The 23,373-nt window shown below is 36.4% G+C and overlaps 3 protein-coding genes and 2 pseudogenes across 4 annotated transcripts; 2 read left to right on the top strand and 3 right to left on the bottom strand.

Annotated features, from left to right (window-relative positions):
- The first annotated feature begins 207 nt into the window (after window positions 1-207).
- Window positions 208-1,479, top strand: LOC125191602 (F-box protein At2g02240-like). The gene is made up of 3 exons (XM_048088993.2): window positions 208-542; window positions 637-758; window positions 846-1,479. Exons 1-3 carry the CDS (start codon window positions 339-341, stop codon window positions 1,267-1,269), a joined length of 750 nt encoding a protein of 249 aa, XP_047944950.2. The 5' UTR covers window positions 208-338; the 3' UTR covers window positions 1,270-1,479.
- Window positions 1,480-2,901: 1,422 nt separating this feature from the next.
- LOC125196140 (glutathione reductase, cytosolic-like) lies at window positions 2,902-9,938 on the bottom strand. The gene is made up of 18 exons (XM_048094527.2): window positions 9,735-9,938; window positions 9,539-9,641; window positions 9,163-9,314; window positions 8,602-8,666; window positions 8,128-8,197; window positions 7,384-7,455; window positions 6,449-6,652; window positions 6,207-6,280; window positions 6,038-6,121; window positions 5,308-5,395; window positions 5,005-5,086; window positions 4,742-4,815; window positions 4,429-4,536; window positions 4,231-4,295; window positions 3,830-3,943; window positions 3,485-3,584; window positions 3,316-3,369; window positions 2,902-3,236 (listed from the first exon to the last, which is right to left on the bottom strand). The coding sequence occupies exons 3-18, from the start codon at window positions 9,301-9,303 to the stop codon at window positions 3,144-3,146; spliced, it is 1,488 nt and encodes a 495-aa protein (XP_047950484.1). The 5' UTR covers window positions 9,304-9,314; window positions 9,539-9,641; window positions 9,735-9,938; the 3' UTR covers window positions 2,902-3,143.
- A 3,317-nt stretch (window positions 9,939-13,255) lies between these two features.
- Window positions 13,256-15,211, bottom strand: LOC125196850 (vesicle-associated membrane protein 721-like). The gene is made up of 5 exons (XM_048095510.2): window positions 14,825-15,211; window positions 14,057-14,198; window positions 13,859-13,979; window positions 13,689-13,751; window positions 13,256-13,596 (listed from the first exon to the last, which is right to left on the bottom strand). The coding sequence occupies exons 1-5, from the start codon at window positions 15,012-15,014 to the stop codon at window positions 13,453-13,455; spliced, it is 660 nt and encodes a 219-aa protein (XP_047951467.1). The 5' UTR covers window positions 15,015-15,211; the 3' UTR covers window positions 13,256-13,452.
- Window positions 15,212-15,321: 110 nt separating this feature from the next.
- Window positions 15,322-16,001, bottom strand: LOC125196860 (major allergen Pru ar 1 pseudogene; annotated as a pseudogene).
- A 2,698-nt stretch (window positions 16,002-18,699) lies between these two features.
- Window positions 18,700-22,267, top strand: LOC125193124 (putative disease resistance protein At4g27220; annotated as a pseudogene). The gene is made up of 2 exons (XR_016137555.1): window positions 18,700-18,782; window positions 19,077-22,267. The product of XR_016137555.1 is annotated as a putative disease resistance protein At4g27220 (transcript).
- The last annotated feature ends 1,106 nt before the right edge of the window (window positions 22,268-23,373 follow it).

Below are 23,373 nucleotides of genomic sequence, written 5' to 3'. Positions count from 1 at the left end.
GTTCATGGGTAGGGACCACTAGAGTACATCGGGGGCCGCCGGGGTATTGGGGACGGCGAATACAGGGCTGCCAGAGTACCTGGGACTTCCATCAGGATTCATTGTTTATTTATAGAGAGAGAAATATGAGAGAAAGAGAGTGGATGAATGGAGAATACGAGAATTGAGAGTGAGTTAGAGAAGAGAGAGGCTAGAAGTCCAGCAACTTCGTGGTAAAGACATAGAAGTCAGTCAGCAAGTTGGTGCTAACTGCTAAAGGCATTACATGGTAATTAATTAAGAGCGAGACCTCAAACATAAAAGGGAAAGAGGTGTTGATAAAATTTGATCTGATTATAATGAGTAAGCACTACGACAATTGGGAGAGGCTGGTGGTGGCCGTGCTACGGCGACAGCAAGACCGCGAGATAGCCCTGTGCCCTTCAACGGATTCCAGCGCCTTCAGCTCTCGATCTTCCAGTTTTAGTCGTGAATTTTATGATCACCTACACGATGCGATCATTAAGAACCAAAATATTCCATTTTCCCTGTCAACTTATACGGTGAGCTTGTCTTTCATCCCTAACCTAATTAATTAATTAGGATATAATGTATCTCATTCTCATTCTCATGGATGATACCGGTGCAAGCAAACAGAGTTACCTGGAAGATGAAAGGAATGGGAAGAAAAGTTATATGGTGGGAGCAAAAGATCTGATCATTACTTTTGGAAACAACTCAGTGAAGTGGCAATGGAGATTTGATGATAATTATTCTAGGTACGTATAACTAATTAGTACTATTGCTTTAGTTATTCTATTAATTAGCAGTACTCCTAATTAAGTAAAGATGGCAATTTGTTGAAGGGAGGTGGCGGAAATGTGTTCACCGGGGAGGTTTGATGTCCGAGCAAAGATCGCAGCAGGAACGCTGAATCCGCGGACAGTCTACGGAGCGTATTTGGTGTACAAATTGAGGGAGACGGCGGAGGGGGTGGAGACGGCCAAGGGGAGTATGAGGTTCGTGGATGATGAGGGTGTGGGAGCACGAGCACGAGCACGAGTGGTGCAGCTGCATCCTGGCGAGGGTGAGGGATGGATGGAGGTGGATGTGGGAAGCTTCTACGTGGGAGAGAGAGATGAAGGAGAAGTGGAAACGCGGTTGGTGGGAACACTACGGAGATGGAAATGTGGGCTTATTCTTCAAGGCTTTGCTTTCCGCCCTTCTTCTACCTTTACAGACGCGCCTCTTCTCTCCAATAAATTTAAGTCTACATCTGTGTGGGGGTAATTTTTTATTTTTATGCTTCAACTTTTTTACTTAACTTTTAGGCTTTATTTATTAGGGTACATGCAGTGCATGTGTGTATGCAGTGTGTTTAATGGTGTCCAATTTTATAATTATTTAAAATTTTAATTATCTATTTCTGATATAGAATTTAAATTGTGGAATTAGAGGGATTAAAATTACAATTTAATTTTAAATTCAAATATTTTGCTATACCTGATACTCCCTCCGTCCCAAGGAAGATGATCCATTTCTTGGGCGGCACGGAATTTTATGCAACTTTATTTTGTATGTTAAATGGGGAGAGTAAAGTAAGAGAGAGGATAAAGTAGAGATAAATGAGTTTCCATTTTAATTAATGAGTCATCTTGATTGAGACAAACTAAAAAGAAAAGTGAGTCATCTTTAATGAGACTGAGGGAGTATTAGATTTGAAACTGAAGACTCCAATTTCAATAATTCTTTTATGTTTTCGTTACATAATATACTCGATTTACTATATTTAATTAATAAAACTTGAACTACTTAAACTTTAGTGTGCAAGAATTTAAAAACGTGTTTTGCCACAATGAAATGACAACTCATTCCACTAGGCCTGCTTATTCGGCCGGTTCCGGTTCTAACCGGACCGATTGACCGGTTAACCGGTTTTAAATTTTCATAAATTCAAGAACCGGAACCGGAATCGATCGGTTCCGGTTTGGAACCGGCCGGTTAAGAACTGGTCGATTCCGGTTCCAAACCGGAACCGATGTGTAATTTTAATCCGAATTTATTTATAAGTATAAATAGTTCAATACTAAAAAAATAATAATCCAACATCTAGAATTATAACAAATAATACCTAAAAATTAAAATAAATACACAAAATACAAACCAACAATACAATAATATTCATATATGGATTAGAGTGATGCCAAGTGTAGTAGGTCGGGTCGGACTAGTTTATGTTAGCAATTTTTTACTAATACAAAAATAGGAGTTCTAAACTTTAGCAATTTTTTTTAAAAAAATGAGTTTTAAAATTGAATTTCATTTTCCCTTTTTTGGCTAAACATAGTATTCATTGGAATTTCCAATACTAATTGATATTGTTGTGACTATTTGGTTTATACCGGAACACTTAATAAATTATTCACAAATATGTTAAAATCGTATGTTAAATGAATTGTTACATAAATTTGTAATAAATATATCATATGAAATGATATTGTATTTGTATAAGTTCTTTTGAAAACTAAAAACAAACTTATGATGTTCTACTCATTGTAGTTAGTTCATAAAAAATGGATTAGGAAAATAATTATAGATTCAAAGTATCACAGATTAAATATTTAAATCTAAAAATCACTCAATGTTTCAAACTATTTTACTTTAATTCAAAATTAATTCAATAAATTAGATTTTTTAGTATATTAAATTATAAAAAAATAAAATTGAATTATAATCCGGTTCCCGGTTAGGAACCGGTCGGTTTTCCGAATCGGAACCGGTGTTATTTAAAAAGTTGGAACCGATACCGGAACCGAAACCGGATTTTCCGGTTCCGGTTCCTCAATTAACCGGTCGGTTCCGGTTCCGATTCCGGTTAACCGTTTAAGCACCCCTACATTCCACATATATAGATCATAGAAATGATATTGTCAAATGATACATACTCCTGATAAAAGTTGTATAGCAAAATAAGGGAATATCAAACATAGGTAAATTTACTAGCTATGAAACAAGCTTTATTCAACATTTGCTACTGCTTTTTGCTAAAATCCGAAGTAAATCTAACAAATCTATCGCATATAAAAAAACATCTCCCACTTGTATGATTTATTGCTATAATGTTGTGTCCGAATACCAGATATAATCAATCATGTGATCAACTCTCACAGGTTGGTCCGAGGTTTGCCACCCGAGACCCGCCTCGTCACTGACCTCATTGTCACAAATTCCTCAGCAGCAGAAGGGTGAATCCCAACCTAACAAAAATCATGTAAATGAAAATTCATAAGAGAAATCGAGAGAGAGAGAGAGAAGGGTGAGTTTGTGGAAACTCACAGTACTGTCAAATTGTGCTTTGGTAGCTCCACATTTGAGAGCAATGGCAATGCCCTGTGACAGATAATAATATTAGCTTGCCTTAATTGTTGCTATTCTTTCCATGAACATAGATAGACAAGACAACAAACTAAAGGCACACAATAAATAAGGAAGAATTGACAAGGACCTGCATGATCTCAGCTGCATCTGGCCCACACATGGATGCTCCGAGGACTTTATCTGTCTCAGCATCCACGATAAGCTTCATCATAGTTTTCTCTTGACGTCTGTACCAGAATCAAAACAGAGAAAAAAAAATCAAATGTCCATAAAAAGATATTCTTACACCATATTTTCAAGAAACTGAACCATCTTGCGTGTATGTACATTTTAATAGCATTCTTTCAGGAATGAAGCATTTAAGGTAGAGATTTATTCGATCACTAGAAAACATGATTTCGTTTTTGAAGAATATTATTGGATATCCATATGTTAGTAAATAGATTAAGCAATTAATGTCCATCAATCATACCCAGAAATGGTGTTCTTCATGGGATTGAACGTAGATGTGAAAATCAAAATGTCGCCATTTGCTTTCTCTACGGCCTCTTGCTCGCTGAGACCAACTACAGAGAGTGGTGGTATGCTGCCAAGTAAAAGCAATACAAGTTTTCAACTGAATTCACTACAAAGAAATTAAGCAAATATTGGCAATAGAAACTGCCAAGTCACAAATTGTTTTCATGTCATTAGCTAGAAAGAGGCCAAAAGCATTTTTTTAAACTTGGTAAGTAATCAACCCATCCAACCCACGAAGATGCCAACTCGAGAATTATAATACAGGCCATGAGATGCGATTCCTATAACCTACACCCCTTTGATCCACAGATAAAGAATGAAATAAGGTTTCCAGAAGGAAAAAGGCGGTAATACCAGAACACGGCACAGGCAATATTGCTGTAATCAGGTGCCATTGGCTTTCCACCAAATACAGTGTTCTGCAGACAACATACAAGACATTTTCAATAACAAATATTATAGCATGACAACTAAACTATGTCCATATGCATAATCAAACGTGATTATAGAAACAAACACATGAGTTATGATGAGAATTTCAGAGTAACATACTGCAAAGTAGGTGCCTTCCATTAAAGCTACTGGAGTAAGATTCATTCGATTTGTAACATCACCTATAGCCCATATGCTAGGTACGTTGGTCTGAGAGTATTGATTAACCTGACATTCCAGAGGTGTAACAGGTTATGGTCACCGAGAAATAAACCAAACTACCATATATCAAAGGTAAATTTAACAAAGTGCAACATGAGAAATTTTGAGAATCATGTCAGTAAAACACTTGAAAAGGGCATTGTCCAAGTTCATCCGATTCATCAAAATACAGAGAAGATAATCATGAAACATTCAGTAAATAAGAGCTGACCTTTATAGCTCCAGCCTTATCAAGTTCAACACCTACTGCTTCCAGATTCAACCTTTTTGAGTTAGGAGCCCTACCTGTAACCAAGGAGACCATCATAAACAGCTTCGGAGTAGAGACAAAATAGGTTAGCCTAACATTAAAAATGCATAATCAGATCACATTAAACATAGCAGTATGACAAATCACATTCTCGGCATATGAAACGAGCTCTGGAGAACCATGTACTGATGAACGACAGAGCTGATTATAACCCACTATATTACCAGTGGCAAAGAGCACAACATCAGCTACAATTTCTTCACCATGGTCAGTGCGAACTTTTATACCGCCTTCTGTTTTAGTTAGCTGCATCATTAAGTAATTGCGCATTAAATGTTGAAATAAATGGATACACTATATTCCTGAAAGACTGCAAAAGCTTCACTGTCATAAAACTCACACATTTAGCAACATGATTTTGTTTTCTGTTATCAGTCTCATTTTCTTCTTTCAGTAAAATATTGAATTTTCAAGGGTAAATGCCAGAGGAAGACAATGTAAAGAATGAAAAGTAAACGAGAAAGTACCTCTGATAAGCTTGTCCCAGGATGAAGGTTAATACCCCTGCCTTCCAGATTTTTTGCAACTACTTCTCTCATCTCATCATCAAATCCTCTGTCATAGGATTTTATGTGAATAGAATGAGGTCCAGTTAATCAACAATATACTCATTAAAACCTTTTATGAGATATGCATCTACAGACAGAATACTAACTTATTCAAAATCATAGTGTTATCATTTCCGTTTAAACTAAATTGTACACACTCAACTCTCACATCTAGTATCATAAATAGAAGGCACATACTAGAGAGAAAGGCAAACCTAATGAATATTAAATTATGGGTTTATTAACGGCTCTTGTTCAAAACTTTCAGAATTTCACTTCAAAACTCTCAACTTTGAAAATTGTTCAATATATATCCCTCGGAACAGAAATGGAATATGGTGACAGAATGATGAATCACCGGAATCTAAGGTGGATTATACATGGACTTCTTTTATGCCTAAGCATCAGAACAATGTCGTTTCGATGATTAGAGCCTATTAGGTGAAAAGGAAACTGAAATCACTCGGCCATAAAAGGTGATGCATCATTGAATGAAATGGATGGATATTGAAACCACACAAGATAGTTTAGCTTAAGGAACTAAGTGAAGATGAAGCAAAATCTATGTGCGTATAATCCAAACGCTTTATATCAACAGCAGGCGGCTAGAAACCAAGGTAGACGATGGAAGTCACAGAAATCTTATGACCTTAAAGGAAGTTCCTTTCTGTAGAACAAATCCACTTTCGCACCCATTCCTCGCCATATTGAGGCAAACTCAACAGCAATATATCTACATCAAAGAACAAAGGGTCAGAAAATTCTAAGCATCCTACATAGAAGGTGAAGCATTAAAAAGGCACGGTGAGGTAGAATACCCTCCACCAAGTATGACAGCATGCTTAGGTAGCTCCTCCAAGCTCAATGCCTCGTCTGATGTGATGCCTAATTCCTAAAAGGAAAAGAGAATCAGAGATAAACATTAGGTAGGTACAGTGAAATGGATAGATTTCAATATGGATTGAAATCAAATTACAGGAGGCATTAAGATCAACTCTATACACCCAAACTAAAGTGAAAAGATTAGAAAATTAGATCATATTGAACATAACTAGTATACCTGGCCTGGAATAGGTGGTCGCTGAGCCCGGCTTCCAGTTGCAATCAGAATATGTTTTGCCGAATAACTAATTTTTGTTCCATCCAACTGAATAACTTCAACCTCATTAGGGCCAATAACTCTTCCCTCTCCTTCAAATAGCTTAACTCCAGCACCGGAAAGTAACCGCTTGTAGATACCATTTAGTCTATGTATTTCTTCAGTCTGAAAATGGATAAAATGAAAACTGACTATGACACAAGAAGACTGTGATAAGAACATAAAATTATAAATTTACAATGAGATTATAAGTCTCATAAAATAGTTTTTGTTGATTTAATGAGATCTCTGATGTGCACATTAATATAGCTAAAATCCTCCCTACAATTTAAAATGTTGTTTTAGAGTTTCTAGGTAGAGTGTATTCTTCATCCTAGTTTACCCTCACCTCCATTAAGTTACTTGGGTGTTAGCTCTTTGAAACAACATATAAGATGTTGGGAGCCTATGAGCTCTTCTAAATAAACAAACCAAACTTCTTATGAAAAAACAGATCTTATTTGAGAAAATGCTTATCTTCGGATCATTTTACAAACATCTTAAGAGGTAAATTAACTAAACATCAATAACTATTTTATTTTGGAGTGATACACACTGAAACCTCTAGGTGACTCGAAACCACGACCTACTAGTTGGTGGGGAAGCGTCATACTAACTGATTTGCACTGTACAGCTTATTTTCCAAATAAGATCTACCATCTTATAAGATATAATCATATGAGTAAGCTTGGCCATAAATCATCTTACCGAATGTGTTTATTATAGGTTCTTCTCCTAGTAATGAATAAATTTATATTAGGTACTAATATGATTCCAAAGCTAAAACACGACACTTATTTTGAACAGTTGAACTACAAAGTAGTTATTTAAGAAAGTTTCTTTTATACTCCACATACCTTCTTTTGTAAAAGTTTCTTCCAATTGAAATCAACTCTCTCATTCACATCCCACCCATAGTTCCTCGCATCCTGCAATTCCAGAGCACCACTTGGTCAAAATGCACATATTAATGATACTAGAATAATCTATCAGATAATGCTACATATTAAAAGTTTCTTCCACTGACAGGGCAAAATAATTGAAAACCAGAATTGGCAGTCTAAACAACAGGATAATCTATCAGATAATGCAGTAACATGATGTTTATTTTTTACCAGCAACCCATTGCAGTTCAACCAGAACTAGGAATATAACTAGTCATTTTCACACACAACCATCAAATATTATGCAGAAACATGAAAAGGAAGTAAAAGTATCCAGTTCAATACTAGTTCCTAACAAATATGGCACTCCAACAAAGGATGTAAGTATAAAGAGCAGAAAACTACTCAATACTCTTTTAAAGCACAACCCGAGATAAGGTACTAGTATCAAGAACGAAAAACTAGCCAAGCTAACAGACGAAAGGAAATAGTCAGAAACACAACACATTTTTCAATCATCTTGTCATGCTATCAAATCAGAGACTCACCACCAGTTCATGCACTAATCCCTATTGAAGACCAGGTACAGTTATTGATAGGGAAAACCTAACAAAGCTAACAGAGATAACAAAAGCGCCAGTCGGCCATAACTTTTCAGAAACACAACATGTTTTTCAATAATCTCCATCTCCTCATGTCATTAAATCAAGATCTCACCTCCAGTTCAGGCCCAAACGAAGCGCCATATACCAAAATCTTTTTAGGAACACAACCACGAATCACACACCTGAAATATATAAAACAATTGTTAGTTCTGAAGCTTAATTCCGAAGCCCATTATTCCAAACGCGTCTTTCAGAGTAAAAAACAACATTAACAAAATGCATTAGCTAAAAGAAAACAATTTATTCCTAAATCAAAATTAAAATAAACTTAAAACACACTTGCTATTCCCGGATAACCGCCAAATTCCATAATCAAGGTAAGGTAAGACATCAATCCAATAAATCCGAACAAGAAATATGTCCTCCCCGAGGAAAGCAAAAGGTGAACATAGAGATAATGAAGGATGACCGGCACAAACTAGTAAAAAATCCATCAACTGTCACCAAAACTATGAAACAAGTCACATGGCTGAAAGAGGAGAAGCATAACTATGAAGCCAAGGTGTCCACTATTATATATACTTACGTTCCGCCAACTCCTCCAATAACTTCAGAGCTGATAGGATGAAATGGAAGCTCACAGATACCAACCTGGTAACAAAAAGAAATTATGTCACATACACTGAAAAGAACCTAGCATTATCTGCAGAATACAAATAATAGAGAAAAATAGCTTCATTATAGTCTTGTTTCTGAAGTAGGAAAAGGACAATTAACAAGTATCTCTTGAACTGAGGGGTGAGGATCCTATTTAAGTCTCATCAACTGCGGAGAATGACTTCTGTAGACACAACTCGGTCAGCGATGAATGATCAGTGGTCAGTTAGAAAGACCATGAGCATGGTTGCCACTTGCAACCAAACCCCACCGACATCTAGATATCCATTATTGAACATTATACAACAGAATTGAAAAGGAATCCACAAATACTATCAAGTACTGATAACATAGAAAAAACTGGTGTTAGCCACCAGTACAATAATCATAAATTTATCAATAAAAACAGAAGTGAAAGAGAAATAAAACTTTAAACCAAACATCACACTCTTTATCATGTTAACCATATAGTATTTCACAGAAATTGTACCTTAGCTCCATTCTGGGCTGAAAACCGCGATGCACGGACTCCACCACTGCCTGCCCCGATGACAAACAAATCGAAGTCATAGTGAGTCTCCACCTCACTGGTTTTGTCCAACTCTCCATCAATAAGCATCTTTCTTGCCATTGAAATATACTCTATACCCAAAAGGACCACAAACAAACAAATTAAAAAAAAAACAAGTACACAAAATCATGTATTGTAGCACTGGTAAGCATATGACAGCATCTTTTTCACAACCGAGAGCATCAAGTGCAGTAAAAAGTTATAAGCAAGCTCAGATCACAGTAAAAAAAGATAAACTCGATGCTCAGTTATATGCTGAAAGCTGATGGCTTTAACCAAGTCATAGGGAGCATACCTTTTCCAAGCTCAGAATATCGCTAGTACTACTTGATTATTTCGATCAACTCGTAATTATCTACGACTTTCCTTGGTTTATTTAATCAGTTATAAGAAAACCCCTGTTTAGCATAGTTAAGGAGGAGGAATATGATCGCAAGTCGCAACTGTCTTCTAAAATCAACTAAAAAGAAGAAAAAGTCAATGTAATGTACCTGCTTGTGTTCAACTCTGTGTGTGAGTAGAGATCTGTTCTCTTCTTAACTTATGGGGTGATTTATTGGGAGATAAATTGAGAAAGAAATCAGGGAAGAAAGTATTTGTGAGAAAGGAATCAGTGACGAGAATACCAAATTTATTGGTGTAACGTGGAAAGCTTGCTTGGACATAGAGACGCCGCCACGAGTGTGTATGAATGATTGGTCGTGCTTTCCTTTTAGAGCAAAAGTTCAATTAAACTACCGCTTCATCAAATCGGACTAGTTGGTAGACTACTACAAATAGTCAAATAGCTTGTTTACCTTTTTATTTCGTCACATCTTTACACAACCCAATCAACCAATTTTTTTTTTAGTACTTTCTCAATCCCTTCAAAATACGAACATATGTGTAAATATATAATTAGTAAAATAAGAGAATCATAAGTAAATAATATAGTAAGGGTAGGTCGATACGATATATCATATCGAAAACGTTTGTATTATCGTATCGAAAGTTTTAATATATCGAACTTTCGATATGGATAATATCAATATCATTATCGTATCGATATTTCGGTATATCGTACCGAAATTCGACTTAACGATATATCGAAATATCGTTATCATATCGAATACCTGTATATCGAAAAATCTAATTTTAAAATTGAAAAATAACATAAAAATTAAATGGATTTATATATATTTATAATTTTAAACTTCAATATGTATTGAATTTCAATATGTTTAGATATATACGATATATATCGTGTATTCGATATAAAACGATATATCGCGATGTAAGGAAATTCATATTGTTATCGTATCGAAAACTTACGATACAGTATCGTATCGTATCGAAAATTACGATATATTGAAAATTCGATAATTTTTCGATATTTTTCAATACGATACGAACGATATATCATTTTTTCGGTATTTTTCCCCGGCCTTATAATATAGTATACATAGTATTAGTGTGACGATATAAATTATAAATAAAATAAAGTGTAAATCTCATATATATTTTTAATTATTTTAAAATTAAAAATTCATATTTTTTAAATAGTTCATATTTTTCAGCCGATATATTAAATCAATCCTAAAAGTAGTCTTAGTTTGTTCCAAATTATTTACCTGGATAAAGTAGTTTTAATCAGGTCTTCATTACTTAGATATTTGAGAGCGTGTTTTGATTGGAGAACAGAATTTGGGATCCTATATCTCATTTGAGCGTTATCGTTGAATAAACAACAAGACATTGGGATTTGTATTTTTTTAAATAATTGACTCAATAATCTAATCTGATTTTCTAATTCACATTGATCTGATCTGATCTCCTCCAACGGTAAGTAACTGTGGCTCAAATGATAATGAGCCCAATCAAATAATGGGCCTCAGGTTGTCCACTATATATGGCCGGGCCAAGCTACAAAGTATGGCCAGGCCACCAATGCTCATGTTTTCCACTATAGTGGACATGGCCAAGCCATCAAAAATTTAATTTTTTCCATTTTATTTATTTTTTAATTCTACTACAATAATAATTGAAAAAATGCATACGAACTAAAATTAAAACAAAATCTTCGTTGTATTATACAAAGGGGTAAAATTATACAACGAAAATTCCCGACTTCTAATAAACTACTTTCCCAACGCATATCACGCTCTACGCCCTCCTCCCCTACGATTCCAAACCTCTTCTACCATATCAGCCTGCAGTGTCGTATGTGATGTTTCCCTCCGCATATCGGCGAACCGTTGGATCAAGTATGCATCACTACGCGGTACACCCATCTGCAGTGGGGCGGTTGCAACACCGTGACTCGTATTTGCACCCTCTTCCGGTGCCCAGTTCTCTGCAGAATATCATTCGTCCTCTATTATCATATTGTGCAATATGATACATGCATACATGATGGAGGCGACATCATTTTCGTGCCATTGTCGAACCGGGCACCGAAGAATGCCCCATCGCGATTGGAGGACACCAAAAGCACGCTCAACGTCCTTCCTAGCACTCTCTTGTTTGGCCGCAAAATAGGATTGTTTCGGCCCAACCGGCTGCCGGATCGTCTTGACAAACACGGGCCAACGAGGGTATATCCCATCGGCTAAGTAGTATGCCATGTTGTACTGCGTCCCATTGGCCATGAATCTGACCGTCGGACCCTCACCCCGACACTCATCATTGAAGAGATAGGACGAATCTAGTACGTTGATGTCGTTGTTCGACCCTGCGACACCAAAATAGGCATGCCAGATTCGCAGTCGGTAGTCAGCAACAGCTTCTAGTATCATTGTTGGGTGTCTTCCTTTGAATCCAGATGTGAACTGCCCCTTCCAAGCCACTGGGCAGTTCCTCCACTCCCAGTGCATGCAATCGATGCTGCTCATCATCCCCGGAAAATTATGCACTCGCCCGTGCATATCTATCAATCTCTGGCACTCATCAGCATTTGGCTTCCGTAGATACTCCGGACCGAAGATGGTCTGGATACAATTACAAAACTGCCTCAGCGCCGTCAGAGCAGTTGTTTCACCCAACTGTAGGTATTCGTCGAACATATCAGCGGGTCCGGCATAGGCAAGCTGCCTAATTGCAGCGGTACACTTCTGATATGTCGACAACCCGGGTCGGCCGGTAGCATCATTGCGCAATGTGAAGCACATGTACCGCTGCGCCAATGTATTCGCTATATGGATGAATAACCGTTGCGACATTCTGAAGCGGCGACGGAAAATCTCTGCTGGGTAACGGGGGTTATCGCCAAAGTAGTCTTCTACCAACCGATGGTGTGCCCCGACATGGTCACGCCAGATGGTCCGCCGATGATAGAACGGGCGAACGAACGCCGCCGCCTCCTCCTCTTCTGCTTCCCGTTGCACCTCTTGAACGAGTTCATCGAACTCCCTATCCACCAATTGTTGGAACTCATCGCCGGAACTCATTTTTCAAAAGTATAATTGGTGATAAAATGAAAAGAGTGGAGATTGGAATGGTGTAAAAAATTGGGGAAAAATGGGTATATTTGTAGAAGAAATTAAAAAAAAAAAAAAAAAATTCGGAAAAGGGGAGCTGCGGCTCGTGGCCGGCACTATAGGAGGGCCGCGGCTCGCGCCCAAGCGCCGCGGCCAGGCCACGAACGTGGCGCGCCCACGTCCAACCCCCCCCCCCCCCCCCGCGGCTGCCCACCCCTCTCACTATAGGGAGCCGCGGCTCGCGGCTCCTGTATAGTGGACGCTCTCAGGCCGTACACTTCCCTACTTTATTTCATATAGAAATACTTATACTTTGCACCCAAAAAAATAGTTTTTCTATCATCTTTGTTCGTCTTATACTCCACTTTGCACCCAAAAATATTAGTAATAATTTATGATATTACACATTTCCCACAAATTAAGCATATAAATTTTATTTATAGCAGTGTTTCAGGGGTTGTGTCATGCATGCATCACCATTATTATTATGGTTAAAGTGATAATTCTTATTATTGTTAAAGTATGAGACTGCTGGCAAGATTCATACATGGGACAAAGAGAGCAAGAGAGGGACGAAATGTAATTGAAAGAAGAACAAAAATACAGCAATAAACCGTCTAGAAACAAGAACCATCAGCAAAAAAATCTAATCTGCTACTAATCACCTATATTTCATCTCTGAATCAGAGCAAATCTCAAGTTGCAGACCAAGAGAAAAGAACTGGTTTAAAAATGCAGAGCATGTATACTTGCATCAACATTTGAAACCATGGCAGATAGAAACCCAGATGAGGAGAGCTATAAGTATCAAGAGGCCAATCACAATCAGCTTGATCTTCATATTCTCAAACCACATATTCCTCTTCAGCTGTGTTCCTTTTGCTTTAAAATCCTGGGCCTGAAACCCCAGATACAAATATGTTTAAGGAAAATATTAATGAAATAATCCTATGCATATTACTAACTGCAGCCAAGATCTGTCAAACTGACCTGTGACCTTAGATCCTCAGTTTTGTCAACAAGCAATTCAATCTTCTCCCCTCGGTCGAGAACCTAATAAGTAATTAACAGACTTGTATCAACAGGTATGATCAAGATGAATGATGAGCCATAAGAACACAAAGCTCTATCCAGCGAGACAACACAGTTAACATCTTTACCTTTTCAATATTTTCAATCATAACACCTTTTACTTCAGAAACTTGAGACTGGACCTTAGCGAGGTTGTTCACTTCGTCAGGGTGATCGACACAATACTGCATATGCTCTTTCAGTTTGGGGCTGGAATACCATAATGAGTTTGACAATGTCATGAAAGATAGTAGAAAGTATTGTAAAAATAAAGAAACATCTTATACCCAAACTCCTTGTTGAGGCTATGTTCGCCTGCAGTTGTAGCTTTGCCCCCTCCATATCTTTTGTTGAAATCTTCCTTAACACGCTCCAGAAACGCAATGGGAAGCTGTCTACCAGTAGATTCCACAGCAACAACACAATAGGCTACAAATGCAGCATGTAAAAGACAATTATACAGTCCATAAACCAAGAAGATCCAGTAACTGAAAAAACAAATGCGTACATATTAAAGACAAATAACAAGAAAATTCTACACATTCATAGAGCTTGAACTCTAGATATAGCCTTTTCCATTTTTATATTTTAATCTGCTTATAAAAAGTGCCTCTTTCTAAGGAATTGAAACTGAGAATGAGGGTGAATAGTGGCATAACTTTCTGCTCAAAGTAACAGCAAACCTTAATTCTTTTCTCAGCAATCTTCCATTTAAATATACTACTCCAGCAACGCAAAAGGATTAGCGACTTAACAGAAGATGCTATACCTCATGAACTAGTACACCATATAATCGATCTGTGTGAGTATAATAGTACTAGACAAGAGTTTGATTATCCGTTTATAGATTTAGCACCTCATATATCCTTATTGAATCAACAACGCAACCAGCATTCAATTTTTCATACAATATGAAGAATGTCATGAATCGCACTTCACAAATCACATCTCCTTGTAATTCTGTAGCTCCAATTTGGGCATTACACAAAAAATAATCAAAAACAGAGAATAAAACATGAATTGAACGATATGGTGAGAGAATGTCGAAAACGTACTGAATCCATTTTCGACGTGATAATTGAAGGTATGGCCATCGCAGTTGTAAGTGAATTTGTTACTGGAAGCGGGAAGCTTCTGCAAACACTGGGAAGCAATGGTGGTGAAATTCCCTTTGAATTCAGTGTACTCGACCAAAATTGTGGTGCCTCTGGCGACGAAACTGTAGATCAATTCTTGCTGACCCATGATTGATTATGGTGAAGATTGAAACGCGAAGGAGCATAGATGATGAGAAAATGGGGAAATGGAGAGGAGATACAAACCAGAGAAAGGTGAGGTGGGAATGAATTGAGATGAGAAATTTGGGGGAGAGATTTTCCACAATTGTTGAGAATTGAATTTTGGAGGGAGAGAGATTTCCGTTTTAATTTGCACATTATAATAAGCAAATATTTACTCCAATAATCAACTGCACCTACCAACGTTCCTATTAATATTCAACACACAAACGTTTGTAATTGAGTCTAATTAATAATTGTATCTTAAATATTAATAATTCAAAATTAACAAACTTCTTATTATAAAACGATCATTCCACACACTCCGAAAATAAATCACCACAATTACAAGAGAAACAGCTTATTCAGCTACACCACATCTTATTCACTCACTCACTCACCAAGGCGTTTCAACTTCTAACAGTCTGGATTGGCTTGAACATAAGCCTCAATGGCTTTGAACATAGCCATGGCCTTCTCTTTCCCCTCTTTGATCTTCTCCTCATTAATCTTGATGTCGACTTTGGTGTTGTAAATGCTCCTGTTCTTGCAGATGCTTCCTCCATCTTCGGTTGGGAAGATTTTGATGTGATAAGTGATGGATTCAAGGACTCCAGCCAGAGCATCACCATCAATGATGCTGTAGGTGTGTGTCAAGTTCTCTTTATCGATGGCCTCCACACGGTGCTTAGCGCTCTTATACTGACTCCCTTCCCCAAAATGGATGATCTTAACAGTCCCAACGCCGCCATCTCCTTCCAATATCTCGACGTTCTTGATGGCCTGAGGCATGATCTTGGGGATGAGAGTGTCAGCATCGAGCACCATGGCCTTAAACATCTTTGCAGCTGAGACTGACGATGGGATTTCGATATCATAGGTGATGGCAACCATTGTTCTAATTTTATTGTTGAGCTAAATATATGGAAATGCAATGAGAGTGTATTCGATTGTGTGTGATTGAAATGTGATGGAAAATGTGGGAAACACACTTGGTATTTATAGTGTAAAAAAGAAGCTTCATTGCAACGACTTTTTCGGAGGTTATATTTTAGCAATTAGTAGAAAACAAAGAGGATCAAGTCATAGATCAATGGTTAGCACCTCTTTGTGGAGTCTTCTTTACCATATGAAATTAATGATTGTGTCCACATATGTCGGTTTGTTAATCTTCTACTTTCATAACAACATTAATAGTACTCCCTCCGTCCCGCTTTAGCAGTCCCATTGACTTTTCTGCACTCGTTTTATAAAAATGATAATAAATAGTTAAAGTGGAGAAATAATAAAGTAAAAAAGAGAATAATGTAGAGAAGACTCTTATCTACATTATTCTCTTTTTTACTTTATTATTTCCCACTTTAACTATTTATTATTATTTTTACAAAACGAGTGCAGAAAAGTCAATGGGACTGCTAAAGCGGGACAGAGGGAGTATTATAGTTGTAACATGATCATTAGAGTATTTAATAGCAAGTGGATGTGATGAAGTCCATAAAGGAATGCTGATGCACGGTCTATCATTTCACACATCGAAAATGCAGGTCATTAATAAAACATTTGAAGAAATGTTCTTCATTAATGTCTAACCTAAGAAATTATGATTTATGGGACAATTAAGAAATTATGAAGAAATTATGATTGTTATTTTTTTAATCAAAGATGTAAGAAAGATGATTGTGAAAGTTATCTTTAAAAATATTACGTATTCAAACTTAAATTTTGATGAATAATATTAAATTCTTTAAATTTGTTAGTTAGTTCATATAATTCTAATTTTAAAAATACAACATCAATCCATATGCTATCATCTACTAACAAAAGTAACAGTATTGGTTCTTCCTTTTATTATGCACTTACTTTTAGATATAATAAAAAAATAAAAAATAATGTTAATACAAAGTAAGTAAATGAACTTACACACATAATTTAAGATTAGATTTAGTGTAAATAAGATATAAATACAAGTTATACATTTTATTTTTTCTTATAATATATTCAGCATCTCCTTAGAATACATAAATAAAAAATTTAAACAAAGTCAAGCCTAGCCAAACCCAGGCCCACCTTGCAAGTGGATTGGGCCTAGTAAAATTAATAAAAGCCCATCCCCTCATACGTTGGCCCTGGCTGGCCCACTTGACAACTCTACTCCCTCCGTTCCATTAATACAAAGCTAAGTTTGAGGGCACGAGTTTTAAGAAATGTAGTAGAAAGTGGGTGGAAAATGTCAGTGAAAGATGGATCCTACTTTTATAACTCCGTCCCAAGGTAGTTGTGTCGTATTCTTTTTTGGATAGTCCCAATATAGTTGAGTCTCCTTTTTTGGACAAAAAACTTTATTTCCTCTCCTACTATACTCTCTCTTCATCCCTGTTACTTTACTTTCTCCACTTTAACATTTAACACGTAAATTTCTTAAATCTCGTGGCCAAAAGAAATGCTTCACTGCCTTGGGACAGAGAGAGTATATTAGTTTTCTAGTAAAATGTGAGTGAAATAAAGTTGATGTATAGAGCCATAATAATAATAAAAAATAAAAAAATATTATTATTGTATAACCAGCCTACCATTGTACTCCATATTTGTATGTAGATTATCTCAAGATTATTTTTCAGGTTTGACGGTTTGTCTCTCTTGTTTAGGTTTAAGTCCAAAACGCAGAACAAAATCATACGAAGAACATTTTTAGGTCATTGCTAGTTTATTTTTAGGTTATACTAATAAAAAATGATCTAAAAATGACATCAAATCTGGTATAAAATGACCAAAAATTAATTAATAATAACCTGCCATGTTTTTTATTAATGATTGAACATTACATCACCTAATCTTAGGCCACGATTTAAATTGCATTTATATATTAACATGCATTTTTATTTTGATCATTTTCAATTTATCAGAATCATATTACCCAAAATGGCTGTATAAGTAACTTTTCTTTTGGAAAAGCAAGTGAGTCCAACTCACACTAGTATATACTCCCTCCATTCCATAGTAATAGAGTCGTTTCTCCATTTTCGTCCGTTCCATAGTAATAGAGTTATTTCCATTTTAAATAAAAGTCAACACATTTTTCCGCACCTACTTTACTTTCTCTTACTTTTTTCTCTCTTCATCTCTCTACCTTTTCATTTCCACTTTATTCTCACCTAACACAATTTTTCTTAATCTTCGTGCCGAAAAGTTTTGCCTCCATTACTATGGAACGAGGGAGTACTTTAGTGAGTCTCTCTTCGTTTTTGCACGGTCATTTATTTATTGCTTGTGATTCTCTCTGTCTAGATCTACAAATTTGTTCAAACTCAGTTCAGGCTTTCATATCTATGTTTTATTTCTAATGAGACAGAGGGAGTACTAATTTGCATCTCTGCTTTAACTTGTTTGTTTACAATTTTACAAGATCCGGCAAATACTTTTCCTTTTCCTTTTTCATCTCAAAATAAACGGCTTACGTTTCTTTTTTGGACGACCCAAGATAAGTGAGCAATTTGCTTTTTTTGTATTCTCTCTCTTACTTTTTCTCTCTCCTTTATTAATTATCTTCCTTTATTTGCTTTCCACTTATTAACAAAATCTTATTTTCTTAAATCTCATGCCTAAAAGTATTTACTCACTTATCTTGGAATATACAGATGGAGTATATACTTAGTGAGTGTCTCTTCCTTTTTGCAGTTCATATGGTTATAGATCTACAAATCTGTTCAACCTCAGCTCAGCCTTTCACATCTATCAGGTAACAACTCTCATACTAATTTGCATCTCTTTAATTCGTTTGTTTACAAGATCTTGCAAATATTACACAAGGCTTCAGCAAACGAAAGTTTTAATTTTTCTTACATGTAAAATGAAGGAAATTATGAATACTCATCTTGCTTGTAGATTATTCAACATATATTGGATTTATACTTTGTTCATTACTTACAAATTCATTTTTGGACTGGATATATGATCGGTAGAAAAGTGAAATTGTAGCTATTTTTCTCATCAAATAATTGTTATTTTTGGTATGTGTTTCATCCGGGAATAGCAAAGTGGTGAAAATGTTAAGCCGGATTTTCGAGCCGATTTTGACAAAGGTATGGGAGTCAATTTCATCAAAGTTGGTTGAACAAACGGCGGATAATGCATACAACAATATCAAAAGTATAAAGGATTTTGAGCTCAATCTAAAAGCTCTGCAGAAAAAGTTGAAGTCATTGTGTGCTAAGGCATCTGATGTTGAGGAGGAAATAAAGAACTCTGAGCTTTCTGGTCGAAAGAAAAGGAAACGTGAAGTTGAGGAGTGGTTGGAAGAAGTGACGTACATTGAAGATCAAGTTGTTGAATTGGGGACTCAAGTGGAATCCGAAGGATTTATTATGAGATTGATGGATGGAGGGTTACCAGCTAAACTAATTGATGAGGTTGACACACTTGTTGAGCAAAGTCGAAATTTTGGTGAACTTGTCCTCGATGTTTGTGGAAGTAAGGGAGATAAGTTGTTGACAAATGGGATGGTTGGTGAAGCTTTTAATGAAAATTTGGAAACGATTTTGAAACTTTTGGAGAGTGGACAAGTGTTGAGCATTGGTGTTTATGGTATGGGTGGTGTGGGCAAAACGACACTGGCAAAGCACATTAACAATCGACTCCTCCAACACTCTCAGGGATGTGTGATTTGGGTTACAGTCTCTCAAGAATTTAGTGTTACGACTTTACAAGATAAAATAGCTCGTTTAATAGGTGTGGACTTTGTGGGTGAGGATAATGAAGACATAAGGGCGGCGAGACTCCATACAACTTTGTCTCAGATGAAGAATTCAGTGCTTATATTAGATGATGTGTGGGAAAATATTGATCTATTAAAGGTTGGATGTCCCGTTTCTGCAGAGTGTTGTAGGCTGATTATAACTACTCGCTCCTCAGAAGTGTGTCGTCAAGTTTGTTGCCAAAAAGTGATTCAAGTGAAAAATCTACATCATCATGAGGCATGGGAATTATTCAATGAAACGCTTAGAAATGAGATAGAACTTGATTCTTCGGTAGAAGAGATTGCCAGATCTGTGGCAGAGTTGTGTGGTGGTCTGCCCCTAGCAATTATTATAGTGGCTGGAAGCATGAGGGGCGAGAGAGCCATTCATACATGGAAAAATGCTTATGCAGAACTAAAAGAACGTGTCTCAGGGAATGATGGCATGGGACACAGTGATGTTTATAAAGTATTGAAATATAGTTTTGATCGGTTGAAGAGGTATAATCATAGTGAGAGTAATGAATTCAATACATTGCAACATTGTTTCCTCCATTGTGTGTTATATCCTGAAGATAAAGAAATAGAGAGAGAGGCTTTGGTTAGAGAGTTCATTTCAGGTGGATTGGTGGATGAAAGAAAGACAAGGAGAGCGCAAATTGAGCAAGGACATTCCATATTGGATAAATTAGTGAATGTGTGCTTATTGGAAAGTTGTGTTGTTCTCGATGAATTTGGTGGTTCGACTGAATGCGTGAAGATGCATGATCTTGTAAGAGGTATGGCATTGAAGATATGTGAGGGGAAATATATGGTAAGAGCAGGTGATAAGTCTTTGAAGGAAATTCCCAAAGAAACAGAATGGGCAGAGGATCTGGAGAAGGTGTCCTTTATGAAAAGTGGCATAATGAGAATTGGAGAAGGAATGTCTCCCGATTGTCCTAAGCTCGCAACATTGCTTTTACGGGATAATTTTTGTTTGGAGTTTATTCCAGATTCATTCTTTTCTAAAATGCAAGGACTCTGCACTCTTGATTTGTGCTGGACTGGCATAAAGGTGCTGCCAAACTCAGTTTGTGCCATGAAGAGCCTCAAGGTATTGCTCCTTGAGTGGTGTGATAAGCTTAAAAATGTGCCATACTTGGGAGAGATGACAGAACTCAGGGAGCTAAACCTCTCGAATACAGCCATCAAGGAAGTCCCTCAAGGCGTTGGGGAATTATTCAATCTCAAATTCCTCGCAATGGATGCAGATGAATTAGAGATGCTTCCAAGAGGATTGTTTCTTAAACTTGGTAATCTACAGCACTTAGAATTACCATTCCATATAGAAGTAAAAGTTGAAGAAATTACGAATCTGAAACTGCTTGAGGAGTTTACTGGAAGAGTGGAAAATGTGAAAGATTTGAAGTCTTTGATTACAAGTTGGGGAAGTCGGGTGCGTGACACTTGCTACAGAATATTAGTGGGATCGTACAATAAAGATAAATTCAATACAATAGGAGGAACATGTCATACTAAAGAGTTGTTCTTGTTCGAATGCGGCCTTGAAGACGAGAGAGTATTAGCAGAGGGAGTTGTGCATCTAACAATCTTTAAATGTGAGGGTCTGAGCATTTGGTTCGTGGATGGATTGAAGAGTTTGAGAATTGAAAGATGTGGAGGAATAGAGTACATTTTGAGGAGTGAGTCAGGATTATCATCTCAAATATCTGCTCTTGAAAAAATTGAACTGGTTGAGTTGGATGCTATGAAGGGGTTGATCGAAAAGGGCGAAATAGGAATATCAGCTGCACTTGCACAACCCGTGTTTTCCTCTCTGACAAAGCTAAGAATTGAAAAGTGTAACAATATGAGGATGCCATTATCAGGAGCTCCCAACCTTGAAGTTATTGTTATGAGCGAGTGTGAAGAAATAGAAGAGATATTTGAAGATGAAGGAACAAGTTCCCTCAACCTCCCTAAATTAAAATACATAGAGTTAGATGAGCTGCCAAAACTGAGAAAGGTGGGGATACTACTATCAGGAGTTCCCACCCTTAAAACTATTTCTGTGAGAAAGTGTGGAGAAATAGAAGAGACATTTGGAGATGAAGGAACAGGTTCCCTCACCCTCCCCAAATTAATAATGTTGAAGTTGGAAGAGCTTCCAACACTGAGGAGCCTATGCAAGGGAACAACCATCATTTGCAACTCCATTGAAGCTATCTTCATAAAAGAGTGCCCAAGACTGATGAACAAACTTCCTGTTGTTGTGGATTCGGCTGTGCCTCGACGATGTCAGATATCGGTGAACACAGAACTGTGGGAATCATTGAAGTCGGACGATCCCAACCTCTCTCTGTTTTCCAAATCTGATGAAGAGTTATCATATTCCCTACTGTTCTTTTGGAAAAGTACAAACTAATCTCTAGTACTCCCTTTGTCTAGTATGCACTATTTCCTTTTTTGTCCGTCTCCAAAGAATATGAACATTCCAATTTTAAAAACTTTCTTTTCTCTAATGGGGTGGAACACATTCTCCATAAACAATACTTAAAAAACTTTTCCATCTATCCCTCTCTTACTTTACCAATAATGGATTAAAATCTGTGTCGAACCCAAAATTCATACTCTTTGGGTACGGAGGGAGTATAATGCACAGTTTTTGGCGCACATGTTTTCTGGATTCATGTTATGTAATAACACGATTACATGCCCTTTTCTCATGCGTCTTGAGACATTAATGACTCGAATTCAAAGCTTGTAAAATACTCAAATTCAGGGGTAACCATTATTTCATAATTGTTATATTGCTATAAAAAATTCAAAGTTTACACATAAAAAGTTTCATTTGCGTTTATTTTATATTTGCTATAAAAAATTCAAATTTTACATATAAATATGTGAACAACCTTCGTTGTACAATAATAAGAATAGCAAAATAAAAATAAATAAATAATAAAACACAAACTCCAATATCCCGTTGACTCTTCTCAGTCTTATTTTTCCCCTGTATTCCCAAATAAATGATTTATGCATATGTGCGAAAAAAAATGTGATAGTTTATGATATTCGTCTTTTTTGCTTCTTTTCGTCATTTCGTTGCTTAGGTGTTTTCTTTGCATGAAAACAATAAAGTGACGAAGTTGACGACAAATGTGTAAAATTGTATCTTCGAAATATTGTAGATAGTCAGAAGCTTATGTGATTTCTATATTTGTAAAAACAAAGGATTATTATAGCATGGACGAAAAACTTAAAACAAAACTAACAAAAATGTGTTGAAACTGTGTTGACATTTTCTGTTGATGTATTTTAATCATCTGTTGATATTTTCTAACGGTCCAGATTTAGAGTTTGTACATATATAGGTCTGCATTTAATCACTCACCATCGTTTATATATATTAAAAAATAAATAAAAATGAAATTATGGTCATGCTTTTATGTAGTGTACAAGGATTTCTTTATTCATTTTACTAAGTTCTAGTACTATCATTTTTTTATAGATTTAATCAATCATAATAATATTGTGGATGGTACTATTTTATACTTTTTTAGTAGTATATTTTTGTTGTTGTACCAATGACCATGGAAACGAGGTAGTACCAATT

This window comes from Salvia hispanica, chromosome 4 (genome assembly GCF_029641045.1).
Source record: "Salvia hispanica isolate PSC_SH4W2 chromosome 4, Shi_PSC_v1, whole genome shotgun sequence".
In the NCBI taxonomy this organism is placed as follows: domain Eukaryota; kingdom Viridiplantae; phylum Streptophyta; class Magnoliopsida; order Lamiales; family Lamiaceae; genus Salvia; species Salvia hispanica.
The sequence above is the reverse complement of the archived record's forward strand: the minus strand, read 5'-3'. Positions and strand labels throughout refer to the sequence as shown.

Bases quoted from the DNA above. Each gene is read 5' to 3' on its own strand.
- LOC125196850 (XM_048095510.2), bottom strand. From the start codon at position 15,014: ATGGGTCAGCAAGAATTGATCTACAGTTTCGTCGCCAGAGGCACCACA. The intron at 13,980-14,056 runs GTATAAGATGTT...ATGGTATTCCAG, and splicing joins AGCCTCAACAAGGAGTTTGG to CCCCAAACTGAAAGAGCATA. The intron at 13,597-13,688 runs GTCAGTTTGACA...CTGGGGTTTCAG, and splicing joins CTGAGGATCTAAGGTCACAG to GCCCAGGATTTTAAAGCAAA.
- LOC125196140 (XM_048094527.2), bottom strand. From the start codon at position 9,303: ATGGCAAGAAAGATGCTTATTGATGGAGAGTTGGACAAAACCAGTGAG. The intron at 4,537-4,741 runs GTCAGCTCTTAT...CTGGAATGTCAG, and splicing joins ATAAGGCTGGAGCTATAAAG to GTTAATCAATACTCTCAGAC. The intron at 4,296-4,428 runs GTATGTTACTCT...TGTTGTCTGCAG, and splicing joins TGGAAGGCACCTACTTTGCA to AACACTGTATTTGGTGGAAA.
- LOC125191602 (XM_048088993.2), top strand. From the start codon at position 339: ATGAGTAAGCACTACGACAATTGGGAGAGGCTGGTGGTGGCCGTGCTA. The intron at 543-636 runs GTGAGCTTGTCT...GCAAGCAAACAG, and splicing joins TTTCCCTGTCAACTTATACG to AGTTACCTGGAAGATGAAAG. The intron at 759-845 runs GTACGTATAACT...AATTTGTTGAAG, and splicing joins TTTGATGATAATTATTCTAG to GGAGGTGGCGGAAATGTGTT.